At 49.4% G+C, this 20141-nt stretch overlaps 1 protein-coding gene across 1 annotated transcript in view; it reads right to left on the bottom strand.

The window, feature by feature from the left end:
* Window positions 1–14742, bottom strand: part of DNAH5 (dynein axonemal heavy chain 5) — a 323270-nt gene extending 308528 nt beyond the window's left edge. Inside the window, exon 1 of the mRNA XM_077353359.1 lies at window positions 14596–14742. Within this exon, the coding sequence (XP_077209474.1) occupies window positions 14596–14715 (120 nt within the window). The 5' untranslated portion in view covers window positions 14716–14742. The remainder of the gene's footprint in view (window positions 1–14595) is intronic.
* Window positions 14743–20141: the final 5399 nt, after the last annotated feature.

The raw sequence follows: 20141 nt of genomic DNA, 5'->3' as shown, positions 1-20141 counted from the left end.
ATCTCTTCCAATTCTATTATTCTATGATTCTATGATTCTATTTTGAAATGCACCTGTCTGAAGACTGCAAGCTTTTGGGGGGTTTCAGGGCTGATGAGATTTCCAAGGCACTGAAGGATATCAAGATTGGAAAGGCATCAGGCTTTGACAGCATCCATAATGAATACCCGATCAACAGTGGCATGTTCATTAAGCGGGGGTTTGCAAAGTTTCTTACTGGCACAAGGGACTTTTTAATAAGTAAAGATAGCTACCGCCTGAAACCTGCAAAACCAAAACACCTGGTGAAAAATTACATACGGACTGTATTTATCTTCTGAGCTCCTGTTATAAACTCCTTCAGAGGCTAATCTTCAACAGAATCAGTGACTGAATTAATGAACATATCCCTATAAAGCAAACAGGATTTAGACCCAATAATTGTTGTGAAGACCAGATTCTCAGCGTAACAATTTTAATTGAGGTAGGTTATTAGAAGTGTTTTAAGACATCAGCTGTTCTTATTGCCACTTATGACACAGTCCATAGGGGTGGTCTGCTGTACAAGTTTCTACAAGTTTTTCCATGCATAACATTATTTAGATTCCTAAATAAGATGCCGAGTACAAGAATTTTTCAAGTTATTATGGGCCAGTCAATTAGTAAACAGAAAACACTGAGTAACGGTCTACCCCAGGGCTCAGTTTCTTGCTCCAGTACTTTTCAATCTCTACATCTCCGATGTTCTTGAGACAACATCCAGGAAGTTTGCTGACATCAATGACATGGCAATTGCAGTAAACCTAAGGAATGAATGGTTGCAAACATAGATGAAATCGGTTCTCAGGGCAGGCTAAGTTGCGGGTGATTCCCCGGGGAGGGGTTAGCTCAGGGGTGAGCAAACTGTGGCCCTCCAGATGTTCATGGACTACAATTCCCACGAGCCTCTGCCAGCAAATGCCTGGGTTAGCTCCTCCTTAAGGGGCAACTGTCACTTCCAGATATCCGTTGTTCCGGTTGTCTGATGCTGCAGTAGGGATGCTGGCTGACACTATGTGGGGAACCCAGGGGGAAAGTCAGTCGTCACCACCATAGCTTGCATTTTGTATATATGTAATGACGATATGCTTCCTGTGTACAACTCTGACATGCGATAAACCATGACAAAACATCCTGCTAGTCCTTGTGGGTTCCCAAGCTCAGCCTTTCTCAACATTCTTACCACTGAGAAACACTTAAAACATTCTCCAGGCTTCAAGAAACTCCAGAAGTGGCTCCATTGTGCAGAATATGGTTGGGAAGCAGAGTTGTGGACACGCTCACCCAGGGCCCCTCCCATTCCCACCACCTGCAGGCCCATCATTAGTCATGTCAGGAGGGGGAAGGTCGGTCAACATGACCATATAAGGATATTTGTTGTTCTTATGTGCGAAGTCGTGTCCGACCCATTGCGACCCCATGGACAATGATCCTCCAGGCCTTCCTGTCCTCTACCATTCCCCGGAGTCCATTTAAGTTTGCACCTACTGCTTCAGTGACTCCATCCAACCACCTCATTCTCTGTCGTCCCCTTCTTCTTTTGCCCTCGATCGCTCCCAGCATTAGGCTCTTCTCCAGGGAGTCCTTCCTTCTCATGAGGTGGCCAAAGTATTTGAGTTTCATCTTCAGGATCTGGCCTTCTAAAGAGCAGTCAGGGTCGATCTCCTCTAGGACTGACCGGTTTGTTCGCCTTGCAGTCTAAGGGACTCGCAAGAGTCTTCTCCAGCACCAGAGTTCAAAAGCCTCAATTCTTTGACGCTCGGCCTTCCTTATGGTCCAACTTTCGCAGCCATACATTGCAATTGGGAATACCATAGCCTTGACTAAACGCACTTTTGTTGGCAGGGTGATGTCTCTGCTTTTTAGGATGCTGTCTAGATTTGCCATAGCTTTCCTCCCCAGGAGCAAGCGTCTTTTAATTTCTTTGCTGCAGTCCCCATCTGCAGTGATCTTGGAGCCCAGGAAAATAAAATCTGTCACTATCTCCATTTCTTCCCCATCTATTTGCCAGGAATTGAGAGGGCCGGATGCCATGATCTTTGTTTTCTTGATGTTGAGTTTCAAGCCAACTTTTGCACTCTCCTCCTTCACCCGCATCAACAGGCTCTTTAGTTCCTCTTCACTTTCTGCCATTAGAGTGGTATCATCTGCATATCTGAGGTTGTTGATATTTCTCCCTGCAATCTTGATCCCAATTTGTGACTCCTCTAATCCCGCATTTCTCATGATGTGCTCTGCATACAAGTTAAATAGGCAAGGCGACAGTATACAGCCTTGCCGAACTCCTTTCTCAATTTTGAACCAGTCAGTGATTCCATGTTCAGTTCTCACTGTTGCTTCTTGACCTGCATATAAATTTCTCAAGAGACAAATAAGATGCTCTGGTATTCCCATCTCTTTAAGAACTTGCCACAATTTGTTGTGCTCCACACAATCAAAGGCTTTAGCATAGTCAATGAAGCAGAAGTAGACGTTCTTCTGGTACTCCCTAGCTTTCTCCATGATCCAGCGTATGTTGGCAATTTGATCTCTAGTTCCTCTGCCTCTTCGAAATCCTGCCTGTACTTCTGGAAGTTCTCGGTCCACATATTGCTGGATCCTAGCTTGTAGGATTTTGAGCATAACTTTGCTAGCATGAGAAATGAGTGCAATGGTGCGGTAGTTTGAACATTCTTTGGCATTGCCCTTCTTTAGGATTGGAATGTAAACTGACCTTTTCCAATCCTGTGGCCATTGTTGAGTTTTCCAAATTTGCTGGCATATTGAGTGTAGCACTTTTACTGCATCGTCCTTTAAGATTTTGAATAGTTCAACTGGAATGCTGTCACCACCACTAGCTTTATTGTTGCTCAGACTTCCTAAGGCCCATATAAGGATATATCACCCAATAAATGTTTAAGCAATTTAAAAAATATATTCAAAATTGAATTTATTCCTAAAGGGGGGGGGGGAATGTCAAACAGGCTATTAGAGACTCTGAGTGGGAATAATATCTCTACGAGGGGGAGGGAGAAAGCAACAAACAGACATAATTGTTCCCAGAGGGGGGACGGGTTGTCAAGCGAAATACTAGAAATTGAGCGGGAATAAACTGGGCGGGAAGAAAATCAAGCGAGGGAGGGGGAGGGAGAAGGTCACAAACAGACATAACTTGCTCCAAGAAGAGGGAAGGGACACCAACAAACTGCTAGAATTGAGCGGGAATAAATCGGGCGGGAATAAATCAAGTGGGGGAAAACTGTACACCGAGAAGACAGAGGGGAGGAGGAGAGGGGAGGGAGAAAGTGCGAGAAAAAGAGGAAGACACCAACCAAACTACCAGCAACTGGGGGGGGGGGGGTCAGGCAGGAACACTGTGATGTGCACAGGAAAAGGGGGGGGAAAGCCAGAGGAAAGAAGGGAGGAGACAGGGGGGGGGAGAAAAAGGGGGGGAAATGGGGAGGGAAGAAGGAGAGGGATAACCTTCTATATTCAAAAAAGGGGGGGAGGGAAAGAGATTAGCCCCAATCCATTCATCAACTACCAACCCACATTGATTGAGCCCAAGTTAAACTAACACCTCCACTCACCTACTCAGCCAATAAAATTAATACTCCCACCTACCCAGCCAATTAAACTAATACCTCCACCCACCTACCCAGCCAACTAAATCAATACCCCTACCCAGCCATAGTAATAAATCACCACCAACTGATCTATCCCAAACCAATACAATTAATTAACTCTGACCCATCGCAAATAAAATTAACACCTTTACCCACCAAAAACAGTTTACTACCACCAACTGATCTATCTCAACGAAGAAGGAGAGGAATAACATTCTATACTCAAAAAGGGGGGGAGAGGGGGAAAGAGATTAGCACCAATCCATTCATCAACTACCAACCCACATTTGATTGAGCCCAAATTAAACTAACACCTCCACCCACCTATCCAGCCAATAAAATTAATACCCCACCCACCTACCTAGCCTATTAAATTAACACCCACACTCACCTACCCAGCCAATTAAATTAATACCTCCACCCACCTACCCAGCCAATTAAATTAACCCACCTACCCAGCCAATCAAATTAATACCCCCTACCCACCTATCCAGCCAATTAACACCTCCGCCCACCTACCCAGCCAATACAAAATAAATACCCCCACCCACCTACCTAACCTATTAAATTAACACCCTCACCCACCTACCCAACCAATTAAATTAACACACCCACCCACCCACCCAGCCAATTAAATTAATACCCCACCCAACTACCCAGCCAATTAAATTAACACCCCACTCACCTACCCAGCCAATTAAATTAACACCTCCACCCACCTACCCAGCCAATTAAATTTATACCCCACCCACCTACCCAACCAATTAAATTAACACCTCCACCCACCTACCAAGCCAATCAAATTAATACCCCCACCCACCTACCCAGCCAATTAATATAACACCTCCGCCCACCTACCCAGCCAATTAAATTAACACCCCACCCACCTACCCAGCCAATTAAATTAATACCCCACCCACCTACCCAGCCAATTAAATTAACACCCCACTCACCTACCCAGCCAATTAAATTAACACCTCCACCCACCTACCCAGCCAATTAAATTAATACCCCACCCACCTACCCAACCAATTAAATTAACACCTCCACCCACCTACCAAGCCAATCAAATTAATACCCCCCACCCACCTACCCAGCCAATTAATATAACACCTCCGCCCACCTACCCAGCCAATAAAAATAAATACCCCCACCCACCTACCTAGCCATTAAATTAACACCCCCACCCACCTACCCAGCCAATTAAATTAACACCTTCACCTACCTACCCAGCCAATTATATTAATACCCCACCCACCTACCCAGCCAATTAAATTAACACCCCACCCACCTACCCAGCCAATTAAATTAATACCCCACCCTCCTACCCAACCAATTAAATTAACACCCCACCCACCTACCCAGCCAATTAAATTAACACCTCCCCCCACGTACCCAGCCAATAAAATTAATACCCCCCACCTACCCAGCCAATTAACACCTCCGCCCACCTACCCAGCCAATTAAATCAATACTCCCAGCCAACTACCCAGGCAAAGTAATAAATCACCACCCACTGATCTATTCCAAACCAATACAATTAATTAATTAATTCTGACTCATTCCAAATAAAATTAACACCTTTACCCACCAAAAACAGTTACTACCACCAACTGGTCTATCTCAACCCAACCACCAATTCACCTATCCCAACCCAACCACCAAGTGATCTATCGCAACCCAACATAATTAAATACCATCAGCTGATTCAGCCCAAACTCACCCGAACAATTAACGCTACCAATTAAACAACTAATCTCCATCAATTGATTTACCCAATCCCAGCCTGAAGTAATTAATCCAATCAACCAAACCTACCAACCTAATAATTCACCCCCAACCACCAACAACCCTAACAACTCAACTGAGCCCCACCCAATTCATAAACCTATTAGCCCCAACCCAGCATGAAATAACACACAGATCACATACACACCACACACACTACACACCCCCGGACTGGCAACCCTGAGGTGCTACAACAGGCAATCGGGACCACCCTCCAGACACACATAACAATACACACCCTACACCCAACACATAACTTCACACAAGTGGAACCGGGAAGCCGTGAGAGGCCAAAACAGCGATCAGGGCCAACCTTCCACAGACACACCATGGTCAGACCACTATGCCCTGAAGGCTCGGCTAAGGCTACCACCCCCTCCTCTGTTGGGCGCCGAGCAAATTTTAGCTCACCCGCAGAGACTTATGGATCCAATAGGATTCCTGAACGCTCTGCGGGAACCAATGCCTCCCGGCACTTCTCTCAATGGCCTGGTCAGCGACTGGCATGACAGACTGCTGACTGCCATTGATGAGATAGCTCCCCGACGCCCTCTCCGGCCCCGTCTCAAGCGGGCCCCCTGGTACACCGAGGAGCTTCACAACAAGAAACGGGAACTGAGACGGCTAGAGCGAGTTTGGAGGAAGACTCGTGACGAAGCCTCGAGAACATCTTATAGAATGCAGATGAAAGCCTATGAGATGGCGGTGAAGTCAGTGAAACGCAATTTTTACTCGGCTACCATCGCATCTGCAGACTCACGCCCAGCTCAATTGTTTAAGGTAGTTCGATCCCTCACTGCCCTGGCTGAAGGGCAACAAAACAGTAGCCAATTGGACATCAGCTGTGAGGCATTTGCGAGTCATTTTGCAGATAAAATCTCGACACTCCGCCACGACCTCCCTCCAACCTTAGATACAAAAAGTGAACTAGAGGCCCCTTGGCCGTCTTTGGAGAAAACTATGAGTAACTTCAGATGATTCACGCTGACCGAAGTGGACAGGATACTAGCAACAGCAAGGCCAACTACATGCCCACTAGACCCTTGCCCTGGCTCTTAAAAACAGCTAGCATAAGGATAAAGGGCCCCCTCCGGGAGATAATCAACCTATCTCTCACAACGGGAGAATTCCCAGAGGGATTGAAAGAGGCTGTGGTACGCCCACTGCTGAAAAAAAACATCTCTAGATCCACGAGAGCCTAACAATTACAGACCCGTCTCACATTTAGCATTTCTGAGGAAGATGATTGAAAGGGCAGTTACAAACCAACTGACGGAATACCTGGAAGAAGCTTCGGTCCTAGACCCATCCCAGTCAGGTTTCCGGCCTGGCCATGGGGTAGAGACAGCCCTAAAGAAGTCCGCCTGGTCTCAACCAGGCCCAGAGCATTCTCTGTTCTGGCCCCCACCTGGTGGAACGAGCTCCCGGAGAAGATCAGGGCCCTGATGGAGCTTAAACCGTTCCGCAGGGCCTGCAAGGAGGAGCTCTTCCGCCAGACATTCGGTTGAGACTAGATATATATAACCAACAGTGACCAAAGGGCCCCTGCTCCCCGCCCCCTTCAGAACACCACCTATACACTCTGGACCTGTTTGTATGTTGCAACGTTGTATTGTTTATTGGTTACACAATTATAATGTTATATGTTTACAATTATGTTATTATTGCACCGTTACCCAAATGTTTTATAAGACTGTTCCATGTATTGTTCTTGTGTTATTATGTAAACCGCCCTGAGCCCCCGGGGAGGGCGGTATATAAATATAATAAATAAATATAATAAATAAAATAAATAAATAAAAATTAATAAACTCCCACCCATTCAGAAAACCATTCCAGTGCTATCAAGACACCCCAGAGTTTCACAAAACCCTGATTGAGAAAACCTGATCTATCCAATAGCTCTCCTGTGCAGGTACCTAAATCCTTGGCTTGGGACAGCCTTTCCCAACCTTTTTACTGTTGGGAACCCCTGAAGCATTCTCCTGGCTTTGAGAAACCCAAGAAGTGACACAATCGTTGCAGAATATGATTGGGAAGCAGACTTGGGCACACACCTACCCGAGGCCCCTCCCCTTCTCCTCATCCAGGCCAATCATTGGCCATTAGGGGGAGCAAGTCGACATGACCATATAATTTTTAAAAATATATGCATAATTAATTAACTCCCACCCATTCGGAGAACCTTTCCAGGGCCGTCAAGAAACCTCAGGGTTTCATGAAATCCTGGTTGAGAAAGCCCAGATTATTTATTTACTAGAAATTAAGCCCGCTGTAGCTGAAATACATCGGGCGCTAGAGCAGGAGTAGTCACCCTGTGGTCCTCCAGAGTAGTCACCCTGTGGTCCCCCTGGAGGACAGGGGCAGGGGCTCATGGGAATTGTAGTCCGTGGGCATCTGGAGGACCACAGGTTGACTACCCCTGTGCGAGATCATAGGGAAGAATAAGGGAGGAAAGGAAGGTTGAAGAGGGAAGGCGGGATGGGAGTGAGAAAGGAGGGAAAGGGGTGGGTGAAGGGATGAACAGAAGGAAGAGAGGAAGGAAGGCAGGAAGTGTGTTAGATAGGAAGGGGGAAAGAGAGCAAGTGAGAGGGAGAACGAGATAGGCAGGAAGGAGTCGGAGAAGAAGAGGAAGTCAGGAAGGAAAGAAGGAAGAAGGAAGGCAGGCAGGCAGGAGGTGGACTTGGAGGGGACAGGGGTGTGTGTGAAGGGGGGAGGCACAAGGGGGGGCGAATAGGGAGGGGGAGTTGGGGGGAAGAGATAGAGGAAGCAAGGGAGAAGGAAGGAAGGCAGGCAGGGGGGTAGATGGACTTGGAGGAGAGTGGGGGCGAAAGGAGGGCGGTATCTGAAGGGGCCGTGGGGGGAGTTGCGAGGGGAGGCAAATTGGGAGTGGGAGGGGGCGAGGGGCAGGAGAAGGCTCTTGGGTGGGGGGTGGCGCGGCCTTCTGCCGGCCCCAGTAGCTCCCTAGCAGCATTGAGGACGCGAGGGAGTGCCTGGGCCCAGCAGAAGGCTCCCAAGCAAGGGCCCTAGGACGGGAAAGGAGCAGGGAGGCTGCGTCCTCGAGGCCGCCCTTTCTCCTGCCACATTGCCCTTACCCTTTTATTTAATACCGCGGGAGCGGTTACAGATTATTTATGTATTGTATTTATATACCATCCTGCCCGAAGGCTCAGAGCGGTTTACAACAACAAAATGGTACAGGTAACATCATTCTGGTAACAGTAAGGTGGTAACAATAACATTAACATAATAACAATAACATTAAGGAAGGTGGAACTGCAAAGAGCCTTAACTCAACTTGCTGAGACCCAGGGGTTGGGTGGGGGTTGGGTGGATTTGTCAACAGTCATGGTAGGAGGGCAGGGCTTGGGGGGCCAATTGGAAACAATGGTTTGGGTCGACCTCAACCAAATGCCTGGCAGAGGAGGTCCCCTTTGCAGGCCCTGCAGAACTGTTTAGTTTCTGTCAGGGCCCTGATCTCTTCTGGGAGCTTGTTCCACCAGGTGGGGGCCAGGATGGAGAAAGCTCTGGCCCTGGTTGAGGCCAAATGGGCTTCCTTGGGGCCAGGGATCACCAGGAAGTTGGAGCTGGTGGAGCGCAAGGCTCTTTGAGGGGTGTAGGCGGACAGGTGATCCCTCAGGTATACTGGGCACAGACCGCGTAGGGCCTTGAAGGTGATTACCAAAACCTTAAGCCTGATCTGGAATTCAGTCGGGAGCCAGCGCAACTGCTGGAGGATAGGCTGGATGTGGGACCTCCGAGGGGTTGCTGTGAGGACCCTGGAAGACACATTCTGGACCAATTGCAGTTTCCGGATCAAGGCTAAGGGCAGGCCAGCACAGAGCGAGTTACAGAAGTCCAGTTTAGAGGTGAACATTGCATGGATCACTGTGGCCAGGTGTTCCAGGGCCAAGAAGGGCATTAGTAGTTTGGCTGGCAGAGGTGGTAGAATGCCAGCCGCGCTACCGTCGTGATCTGAGCCTCCATTGAGAGGGAGGCATCAAGTATCACTCCCAGGTTCCTGGCAGAGTGGGCCACTGTTAGCTGTACTCCATCCCGATTGGGAAGGTGCACTTCCTCACTTGGACCTTTCCTGCCCAGCCACAGGACCTCCGTTTTTGAAGGGTGGAGCTTCAGACGACTCTGCTTAAGCCATTCTGTCACTGCTTCCAGGCAGCTGGCTAATGTTTCTGGGGGAGAGTCAGGGCGGCCATCCATCAGGAGGAAGAGCTGGGTGTCATCAGCATATTGGTGACAGCCCAGCCCAAACCTCTGCGCCAGCTGGGCAAGAGGGCACATTGTTGTTGTTAGGTGCAAAGTCGTGTCCGACCCATCGTGACCCCATGGACCATGATCCTCCAGGCCTTCCAGTCCTCTACCATTCCCCAGATAAAAATGTTACATAGGGTTGGAGAGAGAATTGCTCCTTGGGGGACTCCACAAGTCAGTTGGTGATGGCTTGATGAGCTCTCTCCTAATGCTACCCTCTGTCTGCGATTCCGGAGATCAGCCATTGGAGGGCAGTCCCTCGGATCCTGGCATCAGCGAGGCGGTCATCTAATAACAGAAGCATTGCCGATCCGCCCCGGTCCAGCTGGCTATAATTAGGGCTATAATGACTCTAATCAGATTGCCTTGTAAACATGGAAGATTCCCCAGTTGGGCAGAAAAATCTGCTTTCAAAAATTAAACATTTGGGAGCAGGTGAATTCCCCCCCCCCCAAGGAAGACAAAGAGAAAGAGGAGGGACGCCTCCCTTCCCCACGTGGAATTTCCTCAAGTCCACGTTCAAAGCAACCAGTTTTCCCCACAAGAAGTGATTTCCATGGTCTGGAGATCAGTTGTAATTCTGGAAGATCCACAGACCCCAGGGTTGGCAACCCTAAATTAGATACTGCCCTTAAATACAGGTGTTTTAGCTGCTACTGGGCAACAATGAGGAATTAAATGCCAGGTCGGCTTTGAAGAACAGGAAATCAACAAGCAGTGTGTAAATCAACACCGCTGCTCTCTGTAGCAAACACAGGAAGGTCACCAGGATTGCGAAATCAGACACCTGCCCGATTCAGCTGTGCAAAATACAGGTTGCTGAGAGCAAGCGTCATCACAGGCCCTGACAGCATCCCCAAGCTCCAACCTGCCTCCTCCTCTGAACCACCTGCTCCCATTAATGCCTCATGGGGGGGGGGGGATGCTTGTGGAGAAATTGTTTTGTCAAAAACGCTTTGCATGGGGCACAGCTGACTCTGGAGAGCCAAATGTGGAATCCAGCCAGGTGACTGGACTTTGTCTGAACTTGCTCCAAAGGCAGAACTTTTGTCAGCATCCCACAGAACCAAGGCAACGGCAGCACTAAGCCTTTCCTCAGACCCCCCCCCCCTTCCCTTGAATCATTCAAAGGGATTGCTCGTGACTAGGCAGAGGGCCACCAGCATGCAAATGACCTGCCCAGGATAAGGGCCACTGAGCTGCATATAGAGGTATAAAGTTGCTATGGCAGTTTGTGTTGTTGCAACAGCTGACCCCGCCCCCTCCATTCTTGCCCCTTGTGCGGAAAACATCCACATAAAGAAGGAGGTGCTGGCAAAGACCCCCCAATCCTCCCTTGCCTCTTGTTTTCCCAACGTCCTTCCTAGCTCCTCCCCACCCCGCCTCAGCCATCCGCACATCTACGGACATTGAGGGTCATCTAGTCCAACCCCTGCACCATGCAGAACACTCACATCCCAATGCCTCATCCACTGTCACCTGCCACCCCCTTGAGCCTTCACAGAATCAGCCTGTCCGTCAGATGGCTCTCCAGCCTCTGTTTAAAAATGCCCAAAGATGGAGAACCCACCACCTCCCGAGGAAGCTTGTTCCACTGAGAAACCGCTCTAACTGTCAGGAACTCCTTCCGGATGTTTAGATGAAATTTCTTTTGAATTAATTTCATCCCATTCATTCTGGTCTGTCCCTCTGGGACAAGACAGAACAATTCTGCTCCGTCCTCCATATGGCACTGGTTTAAATACTTGAAGATGGTTGTCAGATCCCCTCTCAGTCGTCTCCTCTCTAGGCTAAACAGACCAAGCTCCCCCAACCTTTCTTCGTAGGTCTTGGTCTCCAAACCCCTCACCATCTTTGTTGCCCCCCCTCTGGACACGCTCCAGTTTGTCAACATCCCTCTTCAACTGGGGTGCCCAAAACTGAACACAGGACTCCCAGTGAGGCCGAACCAGAGCAGAGTAAAACGGTACCATCACCTCCCGTGATCTGGACATGATACTCCATTTGATACAGCCCAAAATCCCATTTGCCTTTTTAGCCACAGAGTCACACTGCTGACTCATGTTCAATGTATGGTCTACTAAGACTCCTAGATCCTTTTTGCACATGCTACTGCCAAGACAAGTCTCCCCCATCTTATATTGGTGTATTTGGGTTTTCCTACCTAAATGCAGAACTTGACATTTATCCCTATTGAACTTCATTTTATTCAGTTTAGACCAGTTCTCGGGCCTATCAAGATCATCCTGTCTTCTGGTTCCGTCTTGCTACCCCCCTGCCCTCTCCTCCCTCACCTATGGCTTCCCCAGCCTCAGCCCTGATCCCCACCCCCCCAGAGGCATACACCTTCCCCCTCACCTCAGCTGGGCGACCCACAACTGGTTGCAGTGGGGCTCTTTAGGGTCTGCCAGGCCGGGCTTCACAGGTGCCGCCTCTGCCGCGAAGTCCTGAGACTAAGGGTTGCCAAGTCTATAGAATCATAGAATCATAGAGTTGGAAGGGGCCATACAGGCCATCTAGTCCAACCCCCTGCTCAACGCAGGATCAGCCCTAAGCATCCTAAAGCATCCAAGAAAAGTGTGTATCCAACCTTTGTTTGAAGACTGCCAGTGAGGGGGAGCTCACCACCTCCTTAGGCAGCCTATTCCACTGCTGAACTACTCTGACTGTGAAATTTTTTTCCTGATATCTAGCCTATATTGTTGTACTTGAAGTTTAAATTCATTACTGCGCGTCCTATCCTCTGCAGCCAATGGGAACAGCATCCTGCCCTCCTCCAAGTGACCACCTTTCAAATACTTAAAGAGGGCTATCATGTCCCCTCTCAACCTCCTTTTCTCCAGGCTGAACATTCCCAAGTCCCTCAACCTATCTTCATAGGGCTTGGTCCCTTGGCCCAATGTTGTATGCTGTGCTCCAGAATCCATGAGGCCAGCTACTGAACTTCACACAACGTGCAGTCTCTGTTCATGGACATAATGATCTTGGTGACGGCAGCTCTACTTTTCAGTTTCCTAAAAACCTCTGCTTGGCCACTGCAGTGAAGCCATCCTTCCCCGTGGGAACCTGAGTTATGTACAGAATCCCAGTTGTGCTCATTCAGAGTACTTTGCAATGAGGGGATTGTCAAACAACCAATCAGAGACTCTCATGGAGAAACCTTATAGATCAATGAACTGTGCCTGCTGAGGACCAATCTGCTTCTTTGGTAGGCCTGACAAATTGTATATAAGTTCACAGTTCTCCCTTCTTTGGTGTTTGGACAGAATAAAGAACTGTATTTTTGAAGTATTTCTATTCGTCAGCCAGACCTGCAGACTTAATGTGGCAATGAGGATGGGATGGCTGTTCTAGGCAGCCTGCCCTGGAAAGCAATGGTTTGACTGCAGATGCCAGCCAGCCCACTCCTTCGATCAGGAGGACCGTCCCGCCAGACCACCCCCCCACCCACCCCCCACTCTGCCTCTGCACAGGGAGCGCCTGTGTTCTGCCATCCATGGGGAACCATCCCATCAGCAGGCTGCCACCCAAAGGGCTCGGCCTCCTCTTGGAGAAGAGGGCCTCAGGGAGTGAAGGGATAGAGGGGCTGCCCATGACATTTGTCTGCAGGTGACATTAAACTGGGAGGGGTAGCAGACGCACCAGAATCAGAATACAGGATGGTCCTGACAGCCTGGAAACCTGGGATAAAATAAATAAAATGAATTTTAAGAGTGAAAAATGTAAAGTTCTGCATTTAGATAGGAGAAATCATAGGCATCACTATAGGACAGGCAACAGTTGTCTTGGCAGTAGTACAGATGAAAAGGATCGGGGGGGGGAGGGTCTTAGTAGACCATAAAATATCTTAACATGAGTCAGCAGTGTGACTCAGTATGAGGAAAGGATGAGGGAGCCTGGTCTGTTTGGTCTAGAGAGGAGACGACTAAGAGGTGATAGGATAACCGTCCTCAAATACTAGAAGGGCTGTCCTAGAGAACATGGAGCAGAGTTGTTCTCTCTTGCCCCAGAGAGTCAGACCAGAAACAATGGGATGAAATGAATTCAAAAGAAGTTTAAGCAATACATCTGAAAGAAGTTCCTGTCAGTTAAAGTAGTTTGTCAGTGCAACAGGCTTCCCCGTGAAGCGATGAGTTCTCCATCTATGGAAGTTTTCAAGCAGAGGCTAGATCAGGGGTAGTCAAACTGCGGCCCTCCAGATGTCCATGGACTACAATTCCCATGAGCCCCTGCCAGCATTCGCTGGCAGGGGCTCATGGGAATTGTAGTCCATGGACATCTGGAGGGCTGCAGTTTGACTATCCCTGGGCTAGATGGTCATCTGGCAGAAATGCTGATTTTATGATCTTAGGGGCAGATGGTGAGTGGGGGGGGGCAGGAGGGGATGGGCCAGGGTTTGTGTCTTGTGGCCCTTCCTTGCAGACCCAGGGAAGTGCTGATCACCACTGGGGGATGGGAGGTGAATGTCCTTCAGACCAGGCTGGATTCTGGAGATTTTTAGTGGTGGTGGGGAGTTATTTGGGCATGAAATTGGGGTCATTGTGGGTGGGCAGGTAGTTATGAGTCCCTGCACTGTGCAGAGGGTTGGACTAGATGCCCTTGGCAATCCCTTCCTACTCCATGATTTTATGATTCCGTGAATGAGCTCCTGGAAGGCGACTGAATGACAGCATCCGAATGGGCCATCCCACGTCGTGCAAATCAATGACACCTGGGCCATCTCCGTTTCCTGCTCAGCGCCGGGCCCCTGGGACCTCCGCGGGCCCCTCCGCCGCCCATGCGCACTGACCCTGGACCCGCGGGAGGGCGGGCGGGCTGGACCCCTCGGGCCGAGGGGGAGGGGGCGCGGAGGGTCGCTCAGCGCTGAGGCTCCCAGGGACCCCCCCCGCCCCCCCGCCCCCCCCCGCGCGGGCACCTGCAGCTCCTTGAGGGTCTCCACGGGCGCGGCGGGGGGGCGCGGGGGGGGCGCGCGGGGGGGTTCCCGCCCGAAGACCTCCGCCGCCATCGCCGCCTCAGCCCCGGCGAGAGTTGCCATGGCGAGCCCACCGACGCCGCCGACGCCGCTCTCTCCGCGCCCCGACAGCCCCGCCGCGGCGCCCGAGCCCGAGCCCAGCCGGCCCCAGCTCCGCCCTGCACGGCCCGCCCGGAGGGGAGGGAAGAGCCAGCCCCACCCCCGCCGCGAGCAGTCCCCAGAGCCCCCCCCCCCCCCCCCAAGCCCTGCGCAGCCCTCGGCCCCTGACGCCCGGCGGCCCATTCGCCGCGCGCCTCCCTCGGGCCAGAGCCCGGCCTCCCGGACGCCTCCCGGACGCCTCCCGGCCGCGCCTTTCCCTCGCTCCTGGGGGGCGGGCGGGCGGGGGGGTTCCGCCTTGAAGGGCCGGGGCTGCGCTCCTCTCAGGCAGCTGCGCGGGGCCTTTGTGCTCCCGAGTGGGGCCGGGATCGCAGCCATGAGCCCAGCCTAGTGGCAGGCAGCGGCTCTCCCCCTTCCGTTCCCCCCGGGCCTCCTGCTGTGGGACCCCAGCCATGAAATTGAGCGAGGGTTCTTTCACAGACATTAAACCAAAACTAAGACCAGCTTTCTCAACCAGAGTTCTGTGAAACCCAAGGTATCTCTCCCTAGATAGCCCCGGAAGGCTTTCCTGAATGGGTGGGAATTAATTAATTTTTATATTTTTAATTGGTTAAACATCTGTCAGATGATATGACGATATATGGCCGTGTCAACCCAACCTTCCACTCCCAAAATGGCCAGTGATGGGCCTGGAGCAGGTGGGAAGGGAGGGGGCCCTGGGCAGGTGTGTACATAGCTAAGCTTCTCAACTATTTCCTGCACACCAATTCTGGTAGTTCTTGAAGCCTGAAAAATCTTTCAAGGGTTTCTCAATGGTAAAAAAGTTGATAAAGGCTGAGCCAGCCACCACCCATTTCTTCTTTCTTCATGAAGAGCAGATCAGTGAGTGCTTCTGCTAGCAAAGAGCACCATTGTCCTCCATTAGGCATTCAGCTCTCTACATCTCCTGATGTGTGTAATGTAGTCTGCTTGCAGCCTAGTCATAGAGGCTTGAAATGTCCTGCTTTTGTAACTACTCTTAAAGCTCTTGTACTCTGCTTCAATAAGGAGACTGAAGCAGATAAATGTGATATATATTCTCTAAATAATCTTTCCCAGTAAACCTGAAAGTGCTGTGAGTCTGGATCTGTGCCTCTTCCACAAAGGTAACTAATAACTGCACACTTTCATAAAGCTCTGTTATTCTGCAGCTCTATTCCTCTGGAGGGACTCAGGACCAAGCCGAGTCCAATGGACTATATGGAAAACTTTATATTACAGTCCGTAGCACTGTTGTAGGATTTAACTTAAAAATTATAAATTGTCAATTGCATATTTTCAAGGAGATGTCCCTTGGCCTCTGGACAGTTCTGTGCCCCTCTAAGGTCTACATGCTAGGTGGCCACCTAGTTTCCTGATCAGGGGTAGCCTTGGCCCTGCTTGTGAGGCAGGCACATGACGGTATTCAGAAATGAAATGGCCACTGGGGTTGAGATCAAGGAGGACTGGAAACCAGTCCCCAGCTGTGGTTCTCCTTGCCACCTGCCTGTCAGGGAAAATGAAGGAAAACCCATGTCAGCCACTCCAAATCCCCAACTGTGGTTCAGAGTAAACCTGCTTGAGCCATATCAAGTCATCAAATCATTTGGAGAAAGACAAGTCAATTATTTATGTTATATCCACTTAGAAGAAGAAGAAGAAGAGTTGGTTCTTATATGCCGCTTTTCCCTACCCGAAGGAGGCTCAAAGCGGCTTACAGTCACCTTCCCATTTCTCTCCCCACAACAGACACCCTGTGGGGTGGGTGAGGCTGAGAGAGCACTGATATTCCTGCTCGGTCAGAACAGTTTTTATCAGTGCCGTGGCGAGCCCAAGGTCACCCAGATGGTTGCGTGTGGGGGAGCGCGGAATCAAACCCGGCTCGCCAGATTAGAAGTCCGCACTCCTAACCACTACACCAAACTGGCTCTCTTAACACTTCTAGTGGCCTCCAGTACTGAGCTACAAACCCAGGATTCCTTGGGGCAAACCATGAGAGTTAAATTGACATCAATCCCAACAAGGTTTAAGTCCAGGCCAGCAAAGTTTAATTCTGGGTCTAATTTGTGTTCATGCACACAAAGGCGGAATTAAACTCTGTTGGACTGAAAGAGGCCTCTGGATTCAAACTGCTGCTTCAAACTGCTGCTTCTCTTGCAAAGCAAAACTACCAGGCTCTGCAGACATTGCTGATGAGCTACTGGAGGGGGAAAGTAGTGCTGGTCTGAGGCATTCTCTGCTCCTGTAGCTAGGGAAGAGACACACAGATTTGCTCTCCCCCACCCTCCTGGGAATTTCCCTGTAAGTTAAATGACAAGCCTTGAAGGTGCACATGGACTCTTACTCTTTTCTGCTGCAACAGACTTAGCTGCTACCCATCTGGATGCACCTGTCATCTATATGTCTACATCTTGATCTATATTCTTCAGATTTCTGAAGAAAGTGAGGAGTGACTCATGAAAGCTCCCCTCCTGGCACAAATTTGTTTGATCAAGCCCTATGAAGGGACCAAGCCCTATGAAGATAGGTTAGAATCATAGAATCATAGAGTTGGAAAGGGCCATACAGGCCATCTAGTCCAACCCCCTGCTCTACGCAGGATCAGCCCTAAGCATCCTAAAGCATCCAAGAAAAGTGTGTATCCAACCTTTGCTTGAAGACTTCCAGTGAGGGGGAGCTCACCACCTCCTTAGGCAGCCTATTCCACTGCTGAACTACTCTGACTGTGAAAAACTTTTTCCTGATATCTAGCCTATATTGTTGTACTTGAAGTTTAAACCCATTACTGCGTGTCCTCTCCTCTGCAGCCAACTCTGCAGGTTGAGGGACTTGGGAATGTTCAGCCTGGAGAAAAGGAGGTTGAGAGGGGACATGATAGCCCTCTTTAAGTATTTGAAAGGTTGTCATTTGGAAGAGGGCAGGATGCTGTTTCTGTTGGCTGCAGAGGAGAGGACACGCAGTAATGGGTTTAAACTTCAAGTACAACGATATAGGCTAGATATCAGGAAAAAAATTTTCACAGTCAGAGTAGTTCAGCAGTGGAATAGGCTGCCTAAGGAGGTGGTGAGCTCCCCCTCACTGGCAGTCTTCCCTTCATCCCAGCCAGCAGTAGAGAATTTAGCCTTGCTAACATGAAGCAGCACCTAAGATGTGGGTTGGTCGGGGAGGAGAAATACAAAGGCAGGGACCTGTATGTAGGTGGAATACCATAGGCCAGTGGCAAACAGGATCCTCAGGCATGAGTTCTTGGTGGCCTATGTCTAGGACTAAACGTTTACAGACCACTCATCTAGGGTGTAAACTGGACAGAGCTTTTATTCCAGCCCCAGATCAATTCAGTCCCTGCCCTCTACACAATGCGATTTCCGTTAGGATTTTGGGCGATTTTAATTTTCCTTCTGCAGCAAGAAGGATTGATTCGGAGTGACCCTACCTTTATTGTGCAATATCTTGGAGTGCTTTTAATCCTCAATATCCATTTGGGAAAGAAAGCTCCGTGGCAGAGAACCTCTGATAGGCCACACCTGGTCATGTGACACGCTTGCCTTAAAGGAGAAGCCCCTAATTTCTCTCAACTTCTGTCGGTCCTGGATTTTTCCTCCCTCTTCTGCCATTTTCGATCCTCTCCCCCTCCCCTCCAAGAAAAGATAGAGGCTCCCTGCCTGGCTTCTCTCCCCCCCCCCTCTTCAAGAAAAGAAAGAAAGAGGCTTGCCTCCCCCCCCCCACTCTTCTGAGCCTCCCTAACCACGTGCAGAAGACTTTCCTGTTTCAATGGGGAGGAGGGGGGGAGAGGAAGACCTGAGTTCAAAGCGATCTGAATTCAACAGGATTGACAATGAAATAAAGAAAGTAAGTGCAGACTCTGCCCTGATCTTGGAATTCATCAGTGGACAGCCCATTTAAGTTTAGGTATTAACAATTTTCCCATAATAAGTGGAGATGTAACGGTGTGCTAGCAGGTGGGATTGTAGGCTATCAGGGTGTGCTCTGAAGTGGAGACGAATCCAGAACTTTAGGATGTTCAGCCAGGTGTGAGTTATTAGACGAGAAAGGCCAGTTCCCAGGGATGCATCTGGGCGCCCCAAGATGGAGAAAAGAGGATTGAAGTGACTCAATACTGGAGATGCAGTTAGGGCCCCAGTTAGGGATGCCATAGCACAGCAGTGAAAGAAGGTTGGTAGAGTATAATCTGATGACCGCTGGGATGTGTTGGCCACTCTTTGTATGGGAAAAACCTGGTAACAGCTCCAAACTTGCATCTGAAGGAGTTAATGGTTTGTTTCAGGTGGTAAGTCCAATTGAGGGAGTGGTGGGAGACTATCCCTAGGTATTTAAAAGATCATACATGACCATTTATTTTCTAGCTAGTCACCTTCCTAGATATACGAAAGACTAAGACTTTAGATTTTTGAACATTTATAGTTACAGCATTGGCTCTGCAGTAGGAGACAAAAGCTTGGAGGAGGAGCTTTAAGCCACCCTTTGTGCTTGATAGGAGGACAGTGTTGTCTGCAAGGAGTCAAAGAGGGACTCTCTGGTCTGTGGTCATTAGATAGCTCTGAGTTCAAATCTGCAATGTACAGGTTGAAAAGGTGTGGCAACTTTCTGACCTGCCTGGCTGACAATTTCATTTATCAAATGGTAGATGAACCCACAAGAGGTTGAGCCATACTGGACTTAATACTGACCAACAGGCAAGAGTTGGTGGATGAGGTGAAGGAGGTGGGGACCCTAGGGGCAAGTGACCATGTCCTCATAGAATTCCTTTTGAGATGGGGAGCCAAGGAAGCTTGTAGCCAGACGCGGATGTTGGATTTTCGTAGGGCAAACTTTAATAAACTCAGAGACATGATGAGTGTCATACCATGGACGAGAATGCTGGAAGGGAAGGGAGCATGTGAAGGGTGGGCGCTACTCAAACAAGAGCTATTGCATGCTCAATCAATGACTATCCCAGAAAGACGAAAACACTGCAGGAGCTCTAAGAAGCCTATTTGGATGAACAGAGAACTTCAAGAGGAACTAAGAAAGAAAAGGAAAATGTTCAGGAAATGGAGGGAAGGGCAGAGCTCTAAAGAAGAGTACCTACAGGTTACTAGGCACTGTAGATCAATCATAAGAAAGGCCAAAGCTGAGAGTGAGCTAAGATTGGCCAGGGAAGCCCATTGTAACAAGAAAAGATTTTTCAGTTATGTGAGGAGCAAACGTAAAGTAAAGGAGGCAATAGGCCCACTGTTGGGTGCGGATGGACAAACTCTAACGAAAGATGCAGAGAAAGCAGAAAGGCTTAGTGCCTATTTTACACCTGTTTAGGTCAAAGTGTTTAGGCACATCTAGAGATGGCCGTAGCCAAAGGATAGTGTCTGGGTGGCAGG

The sequence above is a fragment of the Paroedura picta genome, chromosome 9 (genome assembly GCF_049243985.1).
Source record: "Paroedura picta isolate Pp20150507F chromosome 9, Ppicta_v3.0, whole genome shotgun sequence".
Lineage (NCBI taxonomy): Eukaryota > Metazoa > Chordata > Lepidosauria > Squamata > Gekkonidae > Paroedura > Paroedura picta.
This window is presented reverse-complemented; position numbering and strand designations above follow the sequence as displayed.